General features: G+C 39.5%; 1 protein-coding gene across 1 annotated transcript in view; it reads left to right on the top strand.

Moving 5' to 3' along the window:
- Nucleotides 1-12,935, top strand: part of Best2 (bestrophin 2) — a 62,460-nt gene extending 49,525 nt beyond the window's left edge. Inside the window, exons 4-10 of the mRNA XM_074099547.1 lie at nt 857-986; nt 2,089-2,327; nt 5,527-5,655; nt 6,489-6,596; nt 8,752-8,982; nt 9,233-9,494; nt 9,882-12,935. Of these exons, the coding sequence (XP_073955648.1) occupies nt 857-986; nt 2,089-2,327; nt 5,527-5,655; nt 6,489-6,596; nt 8,752-8,982; nt 9,233-9,494; nt 9,882-10,459 (1,677 nt within the window). The 3' untranslated portion in view covers nt 10,460-12,935. The remainder of the gene's footprint in view (nt 1-856; nt 987-2,088; nt 2,328-5,526; nt 5,656-6,488; nt 6,597-8,751; nt 8,983-9,232; nt 9,495-9,881) is intronic.
- The last annotated feature ends 2,150 nt before the right edge of the window (nt 12,936-15,085 follow it).

The raw sequence follows: 15,085 nt of genomic DNA, 5'->3' as shown, positions 1-15,085 counted from the left end.
CATCCATAGAAATTGTCGCGTTTACAATATTAGTAAGATTTTATTAAAAAACAAGTTTCTGTTAAAAAAACATTTTAATAAAAGCTTTTTTTGCTGACTGTAAGTACTTTTTGGTGACTATGCTGGCATTGTCATCTTATTAACGTATGTATACCAAATTTCAAGTCAATCCGACCACTGGAAGTGGGTCAAAATATGTTGCAAGATTAACTCCAAAAATAACAAACAGGGCAAGTTAAATAAAAGCTAGTTAGTAAAAATATATATATTTTAAATACCTAAGTACAGATTATAATATTGTGCTACACGTATAACATGTAACAATGCGCTGCGAAATTTCTTTAACGTAAGTTCTAACAAATTTAAATTTAGCTAACAACAAAGTCATATCAGGAGATCTAGATACTGCCGTATTAGTTATTTATTTCAACAGCCTTTCATATTATTATTTGATACATAATAAAATTATAAATAAAATTTGCTCAATGGAAACTTATTTTATATTCTCGTGAGCGCTTGCGCACCGTATATAAAATCTGGATAAAAGTTGAATTTCTTACATGACATCAGTGAAAAGATGAATTGAATCGATTTATTAAATAAATAAATATCATGAGGCACTTGATACCAATTGACCTAGTCCCAAATCCATTCCTATATAGATCAATACATACTTAAATACCTATTAAACATCCAAGACCTAAGAACAAACATTCGTATTATTCATACAAATATCTGCCCCGGCCGGAAATCAAACCCGGGATCTCATGCTTCGTAGTCAGGTTCTGTAACCACTTGGCTATCCGGTCTGTCATCTGGTCGTCCGGTCGTTATTAACGTTACGGTTTGCCAACAGGACGAAACGGGGCGTCTCATGAGAAGGAACATCGTCCGGTACGCGATCCTGGCGTACGTCATTACACTGCAGAGGGTGTCGCTTCGAGTGAAGCGGAGATTTCCCACCTGGCAACATGTCGTCGACTCCGGTAAGTTAAGAATTTGTTGCCATTGCTAATAGTACTTTACTCTGTAGGTACTTTTTAGGGTTCCGTAGCCAAAATGGCAAAAACGGAACCCTTATAGTTTCGCCATGTCTGTCTGTCTGTCAGTCCGCGGCTTTGCTCAGGGACTATCAATGCTAGAAAGCTGTAATTTTGCACGAATATATATGTAAACTATGCCGACAAAATGGTACAATAAAAAATTCAAAAAATTTTTTTAGAGTACCTCCCATAGACGTAAAGTGGGGGTGATTTTTTTTTCTCATCCAATCTTGTAGTGTGGGGTATCGTTGGATAGGTCTTTTAAAACCATTAGGGGGTTGCTAAGACAATTTTTCGATTCAGTGATTTGTTTGCAAAATATTCAACTTAATTTTCATTAAAATTGGACGTCCCCCCCCCCCCTTTCTAAAATCTAAACCGGTGGGTGGAATGAAAAAATTCAGGATGGTAGTAAATAAGTACATCAAACTTACAAGGAAAACTATAACGATTAAGTTTTCTTGAGAATTATTAATAGTTTAAGAGTAAATACCAGCCTAAGGTAAGGTGACTTGGATTGACCTTTCACCGTGATGGTTACAGTATGAGGCTAAAGATATATATAAGTCACTTTTCACAAATTCATTTAACCTCTTTTAACTTTATTATTCTGGCTGAAATACACCATGACACACCCATAGCGTGTGTCTTTCTTTCTTTTTCTCTTTCTCCAGCCTATGTTCCTCTCACTGCTGGACACTGCCTGCTACGTGGGCCTAGTATGTGTTGGCGTGCACGGGATTCACTAGCTTAAAAGCTGGCAACGCTCCATCTCATACATCTGAGCAGCACTCTAATTAATTTTACCTAACAGATCAGCAAAAATAATCGGCTGGCTTTCTCATTACATGTGCGTGCTATTGCGGAGAATAATTGACATTGTAATTAGACTGGCGCACAGATGAATGAGAATGGATGACAAATTGCTGTTCCTTTAAGTATGGTCAAATGAACTTTTCTAATTGTGTGGTGTACTTTTCCAATATATTATGTTGATAGCCTAAAACGAAGGTCATATTCATACTGATAACGTTCTTTTTTCCAGGTTTAATGCTGGAGAGTGAAAGAAAAGTATTCGAAAAGATGGATGGCAAGAGCCCTATGTCCAAGTACTGGATGCCGCTCGTTTGGGCCACTAACATCATCAACAGAGCACGGAAGGAGGGTCTCATTACCAGTGATCATATAGTGCAGACCCTGCTTGTGGAACTGTCAGATATCAGGAGACGGCTTGGAGCGCTGATCGGCTATGACACTGTGTGCGTGCCACTCGTGTATACACAGGCAAGTAGTTGATCCAGGCGGTAAAGATGTAGCGTGTCTGGTTTACCTTTTATTTGACAAGGTTTAATATGTCCAAGACTATAATTTGATTAGCTGACTATATTCTGTTTGGAAAGAGAAACACACCCACCCACCCACATTAAACTATAGATACTCAGAAATAGAAATGTTGCCAATTTGTATGTTTTTTTATTCGACTGCATGGCAAACGAGGAAGTGGGTCTCCTGATGGTAAGAGAGCACCACCACCCATAAACATCTGCAACACCAGGGGTATTGCATATGCGTTGCCAACCCATAGGCCTAAGATGGGATACCTCAAGTGCCAGAAATTTCACCGGCTGTCTTACTCTCCACGCCGAAACACAACAGTGCAAGCACTGCTGCTTCACGGCAGGATTAGCGAGCAAGATGGTGGTAGCAATCCAGGCGGACCTTGCACAAGGTCCTACCACCTGCATGTCTCGTTTGCTACATGTAAAATATCAATGAGTCGTCACAATCTGCAATTCTGCATCCCTTACTAACTAGAAGTGTACATATTTTTAACAAGGCAAATGTAATGAGCGGACATTATTAATGCTTCATATCATAACTTATCTTAATAAATGAGAAATTATGTGAAGATGTTTAGACGTATTTTAGTGAATCACAATTTCACGCGGAAGAATTGCACCTAAATTAATATTTGGGTGTTTCATTATTCGAGTGTTTCAACTGCCCCATTTTTGTGGTGACACGTTTTGATATTTTTATGAATCGGCTGTAGAATTTGATGGCATTTTCGATTATTTTTAGACGTCCTGTTCTTCTACCAGATAAACTAGAAACTGTAACAGAATCTTCCATCATGTCAGCAAAAATGTGCTCACGTTATACGTTTTCTGATCTTAACAAATGTCTTAAGATCAGAAAACATTGGTGCGCCCCTAGATGCGCGATGCCGGTAGCATTTGCTAACTAGCTAGATTGGTTGTTCAAGGCAGCACGCGTCCATCTTCGCTATGGCACCTCGCGCATCCCATTTACCTTCCATCCGAGAAATCGCAGCCAATGTCGCACGGAATATGCCAGAACGTCACTAAACTGTGTAATCTATTATAAAGATTATAAAGCGAAGTGATTGGGCCTGGCGTGTGTCAGGGCTGATTCGTTCCGGCGATAGCGTAAAGCGATTACTTCGAGGCAAGCGTTTCCTTGTGTGGTTACGTGCCTTGTTTCATGGTTTTTGAACTACTTTGTTGTGACCCTAAAATGTCGGTACACAGTTCACTGCACAGTCGTATTACGGTAGTCTACGTTTATTTTACTTGTCATAAAAACAGACGTATGTATCAGGCGGAAAACTGAAGTATATTTTGTACCACTCTTGAACACAGTTTAAACAATGCTAATGCATGGGCTGAGTGGGACAAATATGATAGTGGAACACATATTGTCGTGAAGCATTATAATCGAACTTTACCAATTCAGAAAAGTTCAAACTCAAAAACGGCTGAACCGATTTTAATGACACATAGGGTACTCGCTTTAAGGAAAAAATCGCACCGAAATCGGCCAATCCATTTGAGAGCTACGATGCTATGGACAGACAGACGGACATTAGCGTCAAACTTATAAAACTCCTCTTTGCGATCGAATTCCTGATAGACGAGAAACCTAAGTATCATTGGATTGGATCAAAGACCAAATTGTTGTTGTTAATTGGTCGGTGGCCTCATTTTTAAATTAAACTTTATAAGGATAGATTCCACTACAGAATTCTACACCTCAGTATCTGTTAAAAGGATCTGGAATAAAATTATAAATATGAATAAAACCGGCTATGTGCGAGTCGGACTCGCGCACCGGGTGTTCCCTACAAACTTGTATGTATGTCAAAACGTACGCTCGACATCATATACATAGTGTTCCTTTTGTCACTCGGGTATGGAACCCCAAATAAGTACTTCCGACAAATATTTGCAAGGCAACCCTGTGGCATTGTGTGACCCTATGGATAACTTTATATTTGTCACTCGGACTTCGATCCCCAAGCACAACAACTGCCTGGAGAGAGATCTCTCTATTATTTTGTTGGAATTGTAGGCTACCCGCAGACTTGCTATGATGTGGCAGACCGTGATGCCACCCACACATTGTTCCCAATTATTTTATTTCGTCCCCTCCTTCCTCCCTATAGCTGTGTGATGTAATTTATTAATGGTCCCATACGTATACGTATTTAATGATAAGTTTTTTTATAAATTTTTGTTTTAAGTTAGTTTTTAGATAAGATCCTCACTGAAAATCAGCGCCACGGCTTGTCATGTATGTCTTGTATTTGTTCTATGTTGTTTTTTATGGCGTTAAATAAATGTATTTTCTTTCTTTCTTTGTATGGTTCCTTATTGCGTGCCTGCATTATTCAATGAGGGCTACTTGACAGGTGAAATGTCGCTAGATGGCGTTAGTATTTAACTTAATGAGCCAATTGCAAGCATGACCGTAACGTCATAGTAAAAGAGGAGAAGTAGGTTTACTACAAACAAAAGTACATCGCGCGGCTTAAATGTGTGCGAGCCGGTTGGCGCGAGTACGCACGCACCTGCCGCACGCACACACTAATAATTTAAGGTAGATCAAGTTTTCTGCAGTCAAGGCTGCGCTGCCGTCGGTGCCGTACGTTTTGGTTTTAGCTCGCTCGTTTACGCTCGCTTATAAGTTTTTTTTTATTAGGTATAGTTTATAAATTAGTAGTGTAGTGTAATAGATTCGTGCAGGGACACATGAAAAATAATAGATACCTACCTAGAAACGATATAGTTATAGTATTATGTGTAGGTAAACATGAGTAGTATGTACACAGTCACCATCACCACTCCGGCGAATTTATAAATAATATTTTTAAATTAAGTATAATAATAATATAGCGGCATATAATCTTATTTCTCTAGACAGACATAAGACAATTTTAAGTTGACTTTCGTACTAAAATTATTTGCTGGTAGGTAATCAATCTTAAATAGACATCGACAACCCTAAGCGTCCGCGCCGCAGTAGGCAGTTAAGTCTCCTAAAGGGTCGGAGTGTGCAGACTTCTCTTTTACTATGGTAACGTCAAACGGACCTAACGATACTAACGCCATCTAGCGATATTTCGCCTGTCAAGTAGCCCTCATTCAAAAGCTATGTAGCGTTTAATAACAGTTATTTACAGGTGGTAACGCTGGCCCTATATACTTACTTCGTGGCCGCGCTGATGGGACGTCAGCTGGTGCCACCAGCACCCGGAAGCACCTCCAAATATGAGCCAGATGTATACTTCCCACTCTTCACCGCTCTACAGGTTTGCTCCATGATTTGCTCCTGCCTATATAAGTTTTTGAAAGAAAATGAAAAAGAAACATGCGTCTCAGAATGAGAGAGCTTGGGCCGTTAGGATTCCTCCCAGGATTCCAAAAAGCTGGTGATAAACCCACGTGGTTGCCGTAGGATAATATTTTTAAGTTAAACAAAAATAAAGGGCGCAGAGGGTGCTTTCCAAGAACGTTGAAGTATTTTCAAAAAGATGTTCGTCGCCTACAAATAACAGATGGCGTTGTCCAATTGAGCGTTGTGCTTTTATCCTTTATAAAACGTTTCATTTACGTTTACCATGATTAATGAAAGCCCAGAAGTTCGATTCGACTGCTAGATTCTAATAGTTTTTTTAATTAGCCGCTTTCTAATTAGCCGCAGGTAAAGGTTTTAAAAAATAATATTTTAACTTCTGTTTCATCTACTGCTTGGAATGCAAGATCAGAGGCTGATTTCGCATACAAAAACTGTCATTTGATTGCGATCGCGATCGTCAGAAACGTAAGACAATACGGCCTCAGGATGGATCATCATTCACCATTGTCAGCCTGTATCTGTTCACTGTTGGACTCGCGTCTCTTTCACGCCACTGAGCTCGACCTTCAGCTGTCCTCTAGTCTCTGCACGTGGACCTAAGAATATCACAGCCATACCAGAGGCCGTATTGCCTAACGTTTCTGACGATCACGATCGCAATCAAATGACAGTTTTTGTATGCGAAATCTTTATAAATAAGGTTATAAATAAGCCACTCTGCAATAGGTTTGCTGGCGCGTGAATTCAGCATATCAGTTAAAAATAAAGTTTATTGCTACTTTTCAGTTTTGCTTCTACGTGGGCTGGTTAAAGGTAGCCGAGGTGCTCATAAATCCATTTGGGGAAGATGACGACGATATTGAACTTAATTGGCTGATAGACAGACATATAAAGGTGAGACTCATAATTAATCTCTTCTACTTAAATTCCTACCAATGTTGCTACACTTTCGACAGAGTGGTAGTGGTGGTCGGGTAAGGATTGGTTTATTCTGAACGCCTGACGACTTTCTTGGGAAAATCGTTTGGTAGTTTACTAGTATCTTTGCTATCCACACCGCGGTGCATTTTCTAAACCGATAGAATCGTTTTTTTAAATAGATTTTAATACTTACCGTTGCAAATCGCGAATCTCGACTTAAAATACTGTTACACATGCTCGTTAATAGCATGCTAGTACATACATACTTACGTAGTAGTAGTTTGCCACTAAAAAGCATGATTAATTAGTAGCACGTGTCCTATAAACACATGCTAGTAGGTAGCATTTGCGCAATAGTAGCATGCTTTCGTGCCAGTAACTAGGATGTGTAACAGTAGCTTTAAGATTCGGTTTTATCCATTTTTTTTAATTCGAACTTCGTATCGTGCCGCTCTGCTCATGGTAGGGCCCCACACACATCGCGATAAAAATTATTGCGATAAAACTTCGTCTTCGGCCTACATGGCCACATTGCAAACAAAGAACTCGATCGATAAGAAACCCTTTGATGTGCACTTCGCCGGAAGTGCCGAAGTATTCGCGAATATTCGGCTACACACATCGCGATAAAGCGAATGTTCGTGTTATCGCGATGTGTGTGGGCCTGCCTAGCATCACGCTAATAAGTAGTATTTAAGTGATTTAGGTACTAGAATAAGAAAGTAAGAGGGACAATGATACGATTTTTTAATTTTGATTATAGTATTGTAAAATTACAGCTTTCTAACACTTACTGTTATAGGTAGTCATTCACGCGTGCCGTGATTCTTATTACAATGTCATTAATGTCTAATTTTGACAAAATCACGGACTTGTGGATGGCACTAGGTAGGGAGGGGGCCCAAAGTGAGCACCATTAGAGGAACTGAGAAAAAAGTATGAAGAAAATATCAGTATCACTTAACTTTAAATGCTATTTAAAGCTGAATTTATCGTAGTTTAATTATACATACTTCAATATTCTGCAAAGTTTAGAAAAACTAATAAAAATAACAAATACGAAAACTTTACTTTTGCTCGCTTTGCCCGAGCGGAGCCTAAAGCGGGCACCGCTTTTGGGCAAAGCGAGCACAAAGGGGCAAAATGAGCACCCTTCATTCATGCAATAACTATAAAATATTTATTTGAGATAATGACAAAAAACTATGTCGATCACATCAATAAAACTCCAGTGATTTGATGTAGACTTTAATCAGAATCAAAACATAAACAAATTTAACAAAAAATGGTACTTCTTACAAAACATTGCTTTCCGCCATTGCTTTTGACATTGACTCTTCATCCCAAGCACCTTTTTCAGTTTTCTTTTGAAATTATTGACCATCTAAAACAATTAAGCAATGAAAACAAGCAAGCTAAGCGTTTAAATAACACAAAAACAAATAAATCGGTATGTGGGCACATGCTCACTTTGCCCTGCCCGCTTTGCCTTTTCGACCAAATCCACATTGTACTCGAACCTAAACTAAAATATTTCGCGCACATTCAAGAACATTTTACCAAAACAAAGCTAAATAACTCTCAATACATATTACAATTAACGTTTTTCAACAACGTCCTCACAAATCCGCAAAACACTCGATACATACCCCGTATTTTTCATATCTGGACTGATCAAATCGTAATTTTTGACACTACACGCGCACGGTCGCTAACAGGCGGTGGTGGGCGACTGCGGCAGGTGGACCGGGGCGGGGCGGATATCGCCACGCAGTCACACCGCCACTGTCCTTATATTTTCAAGGTGAGCGCCAGTGCTCTCTTTGAGCAGTATGCTCGCTTTGGGCCCCCCTCCCTATACTTTACCTAAGCCCAATTTACAATTTCATATCCGGTGTGCACTTTCAAGCAGACGATCGTTGTACGTTAAAGTAATGCATTCATGAGTTCGTTCCGCTTGCGGTGGAAACTGGGCTTTACTGCTAAGCCACGGACAGATGGACAGACCGGTGGACGGGCGAAGGTATAAGGTGCCTTATTAGCTTATTAGGACTACAGAACCCTAAAAAGGACATGTAAAACTGTCCTCTGCAGGCTTTTTACAAAATTGATTTTGTTTTATTTCCAGGCAGCCTACATGATAGTCGACGAAATGCACGAGGAGCACCCGGAGTTGTTAAAGGATCAGTACTGGGAAGAAGTAGTGCCCAAGGACCTGCCCTACACTGTTGCCTCGGAGCACTACCGCCGTCACGAGCCTCCCTGCTCAGCCGACCACTACAAAGTTAAGGCTGAGGATGCGGTCTACGCCAACGTGCAAGCGCCGAGGAAGAGCCATGATGAGACGTACGCTGATTATGTAAGTACAGATTACATTCAGTGCCAAGAATTCAACAGTTGTGTTCTCAGATTGTAAACAGTTTTCGTTACCAAGCGAAAAACACTTACCTACCGATCACAAGCATAACATATCAAATGTGGTAACAAACGAGACACGATATACTTACTCACATTTGGCAGCCGATTGTGTGTCGGCTGCGTGTGTCTTAAATTATGAACTTCAGGAACTGCTCTCCTAAATTCAATTTTCTTTTAATCTATCTTTCCAGGAGAGCGTCGACACGCCTCTAGTGGAACGACGGAAGAACTGGTTCCAGCGTCAAATATCCCGCATGGGCTCGGTCCGTTCGGGCTCCACCGCCTACTCTTCGGGCGGGCTCTTCGGACGCAATCGGCACAACTCGGTGGTCTACTCGAGCCCCGAAGCAGGCCAGCCACCTGTTCCACAGCCGCCCCACAAGATGTCGCTGTATGAGCGACTGGTTGGGAGAAAGAGCGGCAGAGGACAGCATCGACAGAACTCGAGACACGGTAATATTTTATCTGTGGTTAAGTTTTAGAGTTACAAATTATCACAAAATTTAAGATTAATTTGAAATGTAGTAAAGAAAAGAAAGAAAAAAGAAATACATTTATTCACAACACAACAATAGACAAAGGGTCTACATTAAATCTTGTCTGGTATAAATTGGCGTGAAAAATGGGCGTGCCACTTTTTTTTCATGAATACTGCGAGCTCGAGAAAGGCCGATATTCGCTTAAATATCTACGAAAAAAGTTAAATGTCGTCTTAGCGCGTTCTAACGGGCCCCAAATTCAGGTGACGGACCCCGGCTTACCATAAACAGTATGCCTAACATTAGGACATTTACCTTACGAACTGTGTCTTACAGTCATCGTTTAATTTAACTTTTTCAGGCGGCCAAAAGAGCAACGGTTCCGCGGTACCGATCACGCTCCGTAATCGTCCTCGAATACCTACGCCCGACGTCACCAAGGAAATCATCGATCGCGAGAACCGCCTCGCCATGGGCATGCAAAACATGGGGGTAATCATGGCCCACCAAGGCTACCAGAACGAGGTGCCAGTGCTAGGGGCTCTTGTGCTATCACCGATACAAGAGCTGGATAGTGGTTCGGTGAATAATACGCTGCACGCTGGGCAGCCGGGGACGACAGCTCTCGCACAAGCGGTGTTGTCGCCCGCTTTAACTCAGTCGGGTCTGGCTCCCATGCTGACGGCCGGGCCAGTCGCGTTGTCTCCTATGGGCGTTCAGTTAAGTTCTTTCGTAGCTGGGTCAGCTCCGTCGACCCCTAGAACGGAGCGTATCACGGGGTCGGCGGGATCGGCCGCGACGCCTCCGCCGCCCCGCGCTACCGTCACCGAACTACCCATGGGCTCGGATCGCGACAGCGAACACAGTGCGGCCAGCACCGGCACGCCGCCGGAATTCAACAGGAAGTCAAACTCGAAACGAGGTGAAGTCTACGTATAGGTGAAGTGTCATAAAATTAGCAGAACGTGCGATGTTAACAAGTTTCGGAGAGACATTATTTGAAAATTATGATGCCCGGACTTGAAACTATAGCTGTGAAAGGCGGATCTAGTAATCTTCTTCGGCATCCTTTCTATACGCTATATGGTTATAGAGACTTGAGCTTACCGTGGCATTAAGTCCATCAAAGGTGATACGATATGTGTACGATACGAAAATTTGATGGTTAACCTTTTATTTTAAGCGTAAAATATCGCTGTGGTGTATTTGTGTTAAAAAACTGTACAAAATAGTAAAGATTTATTATATTAAGTTTGTACCCAGCCGGTAGCAAAATGGCTGCTTGCTCGTTCACTAAACAGTCTAGTGGGCATCAAAAACTTCTGTCTATATTAGATAAGAATAACTATATATAAAAATCAAAGTGGTTTTGATTGTAAATAGCCCTTAACCCCAAACTTGAATCATGTATTGTATTCCTAAGCCTATTTAGAGACTAAAATGTACTATCATATCGGGTGAATTCACCTTTGTTTCAAAGATTATGCGATTACTTTAGTAAAAATCCTTCTGTACCAACCGCTTTAAAAACATGCAACATTGCCGCTTATCAATCCCAGAAAATAGTATTTTTTTTTTCTTTAAAACCAATAACAATGATTGGTTAGCAAGCCCTTTTCTTTTTTCGACAATTTATTTTTCTTGGAACATGTGTGACTGCAGTCTTGCATCGGTGCGAAAATTTCGATGGTTAAAAACGCCTAAGTTCGCCTAGGTCCAAAAAAAACTATTAAGGGCCTAAACGAATCCATAGTTTAAGTTTGTCGTATACTCGAGTACTATACATAAAATTTAGTTTTCCTATCGAACTAAGAAATTTCGAGAAGAAATGCCGTTTTTTTAAAGATCTCGGCAAATTTGCAATCATTATCTTGTACAACCGTATTTTGGTGTAGGAGAAGTTTTGATGTGACCCACGTACAGATTAGTGTAGATGTTAAGGAGAATAACTCTGATACAAGTGTCTACAAGTGTCCGACGAAAAGCGTCGAATAAGCGACGTCACAGTAGCAATAGGGTTAAACTTTGATAAACAGTAAAATCAGTCGTTATTGCTTTTAACAGATCACGAAAATTCAATCATCGACGATTTTTCACATTTGTTACTAGATAGTATTTTCTAAATTATTTCACGCTCTAGCGTCACTTTAGATTGATTTTGGAACTTTTATTTACCGCTTACCTAAAGCTGTACACTTGCAACTTTCCCCCCAATAGAGTTTATTCGGGTGTAGTTAATGTACGACTTGTTAATGCATGGCCTGATAATCCGTGCAAGTGCACGAATTATCATGTCGTGCATTATCACCCCGTACCGAACTAGAAGGGAACCAATAATGTACGCGTAATAATGTACGACGTGATAATCCGAGGCATTATGTCTTCCGATTATCATGCCTTACGATTTCCGTGATTGAAATTAAAAAAAACCTAACGAAGGGCGAGGGCGTTGCGAGCGAGGCGGCAGCCTCGCTCGCCGCTCTCGCCCTTCGGCCTAACCCGGCCGGGTCGGTTCTGCTCAGACTATATCGATCTCACTCGCTGCGCTCGCTCGATCCGCGTCAAAAAATATCTATTCATTCGAATCGATTGGATTCAGATTATCACGTCGTACATTATTGCGCGTACATTCAGAGTTTTACATTATTGTTTCCCGTTTATTCTTCTTAAACTCTACGAATATATTCCATAGTATAGATATTGATGATAACTATTGGAGGCTGATTTTGAAAAATGTAGAAAATGCAGTTCGAAAATGGTTAAATTCGTATAGAATTTAAAATACTCGTACAGTCGAGTTCATAAACTTGTAAGCAAAAACTTGATCAAAAATATCTGTACACGCTTCTACGCCGTTGACAATCGAGTCGAGTCGTGTTCAGATATTTTTGCTCACAAGTTTATGAACTCAGCACCACAAATCTAATGAGTAAGCAATATATTTCCATCGTATTTGGTCGGATCGGATCTCAATTAGCTTCAGTAGGTAAGTTAGTTGAGAAAGCAAGATAATTACGACCCTTTCCGTTAATCCGTTCCGTTTCCGATACATTAATCACTACATCTGTACAAAATTACAAGTAATTTTGTCCTAATCGATAATTTTATTAGAGCGAAAACTAACCACTTTGAATGACTTTCAATAGAACGACTGCAAAAATCTAAGTAATCATCATTATTATAGTAAACTGTTTTTTAGTAAACTATATAATGAACAGTTGTATATTATGTAGGAGAGAACGAGGCTTGTCGAAATTCCGTCCATAGGTGCTCAGAATTGTAAATATGTCATGAGACATTAAATGTTTATGTAAGCCCATGAATGCGGCCTATCCATTATAATTTGTATGAATTTATTGAATTACGCACAAACAGGGATTGAACTGTATAGATATACATATATTTTTTATTTTTACAGATCTTTTATTTCCCCATAAATCTCCATAGATCTCCGCTATACTTAACGATATTTTTTGTTTAAGCAAAAAAAATATTAAGTAGTAAAAAACCTAAGTCAAAAACATTTACTTTCAAAAGAAAAAAAACCGAATAAGTAATTAATAGTTAAGCTTCATTCGGACACTGCGATAAATGTCGTGCTTGTTTCAATACATGAATTTATAAGTGATCGCCCATCGCCGGCAATGTACAGTCAAGTGCAAAAATAAGTATCTATTCGAACCACTCAAAAAAATTTTACTACGGCCTTATTGCGTCGGAATAAGTCTGTGGTACTTATTTTTGAAACTGAATAAGTTCAAATTTTTACACTTGACTGTACAGTCGAACAAACTGATGCATGTACAGTCGAGTTCACAAACTTGTGAGCAAAAAATTTATCAAAAATTTCTGAACACGCTTCCACGCCGTTGACAATAGAGTCGTGATCAGATATTTTTGATCAAATTTTGCTCACAAGTTTATGAACTCGACTGTACCATGGTGAAATCTTTTAATAATCGATTTCACTATGATTTTCTTAACTAAAGTATGGGATGTCAACATGACTTTACTAGCATATAAGTAAAGAATCCACCCTGGTACATGATTCAGTTTGTTCTACTATACTTTTGTACCAGATTCAAGGCCTAGTTCCATATACCAGTTAAAATATCGGTTTATACCCCTTTAATACCGTTTGAATGCTTCGACCGCATCTAGCACGATATTTCTAGCACCCGTCATTACCTAACATCTAAAGAGGTTTGAAATTCGAGCTTACGAAGACGATTTTCATCTCATCTTAGCGGATGAATAGAAAGGAAATAATGCAAAAGTACATAATTCAATAATTCAATTGTTTTTATTCGTGAGTGTGATTCTTAAAAAATATGTACTTACAACATATTGGCCGTATTCCGCGAAGTAAACTGACAATAAAACATTACGGTTAATAAAAATGTGTATAAATAAATACACAATTGTGACATACATAGTAAAACTTAATTTCATTTTGAGGCACTATTCTAGACAAAAAACTATAAAAAAATTACAAGACACGTTTCAGGTTTATCATACTTTAAGATTAACAGCAAAAAGTGACCTTATAAAAATATGTAAGACATCAAGAAATAGCAGTTCTTAACACTTTCAAAGTGTATCCGTTCACGTTTGGCAACCTGAATCATTTCGCAAACTCTAAACCTGTAAATATTTCAGGATTTATTTCAGGACCATCGTGTAGAACCCTTTAGGTTAGGTTAGGTTAGTTTTATAAAAATCCTGAAATATTTACAGTTTCAGAAATATTAAACAGTTGCGAAATGAATCAGCTAAATGAATCAGGTTGCCAAACGTTAGTTGCGAAACATTAGTGAACCCTAGTGAAAGTAAATATGTTGATTATGCAACCAGTTATTGGCCACAGGTCACAGTCTAAACTCTTTGTCTAATCCACAATGAACGCGTCCTTTCCTCTCCATTTGCGCAAGCAATTGAACTAATATTTACCTGTACAGTACACTACCTCCTACACTATAATTCTCACGTGCTGACGTTATCGATTGCATTCCATCTCTTTCTACTCTCAAAAGAATTGGTGAAAACGATTATCATTTCGTATTAGGCAATAAGGCCTCTGGATGAGTGAGTGTTGATTCAGCGCGTTGTTTGTATATTAGTTTCTGGCAGATAGTGAAACAAAACGAAAGACAATCTCTTTGCTGGCCGTGGCCAGGCAATGTTGTTTGAAATCCCATTACTGTCCTCTAATTTGAAATTAGAACGAGTGCTATACAAAGATGTGGCGTTCTATCATCACGAATATAAGGACGACATTTCCTTGGAAGTTTGAGAAAAATATTTTACACAAGACTTTCATACAGCGGATTCCTTATTCTACGGATTTAAGATACATCTAAAATTGTTCAGTTTTACAACGGCGTGATATCGATTTTTTATGGATAGATTTACCTAGCTATGTGTTTACCAAGGGCCTTAGGTGTTTGGTCTCAACCCGCAAGGGTAAGTAGACGATTGTAGACTTGATTAATAGTTCGCAAACTACGTTGAAATGTACCAGGCCACCAGTATTAACGTGTCTGAAGCTTCAACAGTTGAGCTCGA

Source organism: Choristoneura fumiferana, chromosome Z, assembly GCF_025370935.1.
Source record: "Choristoneura fumiferana chromosome Z, NRCan_CFum_1, whole genome shotgun sequence".
Lineage (NCBI taxonomy): Eukaryota > Metazoa > Arthropoda > Insecta > Lepidoptera > Tortricidae > Choristoneura > Choristoneura fumiferana.
The sequence above is the reverse complement of the archived record's forward strand: the minus strand, read 5'-3'. Positions and strand labels throughout refer to the sequence as shown.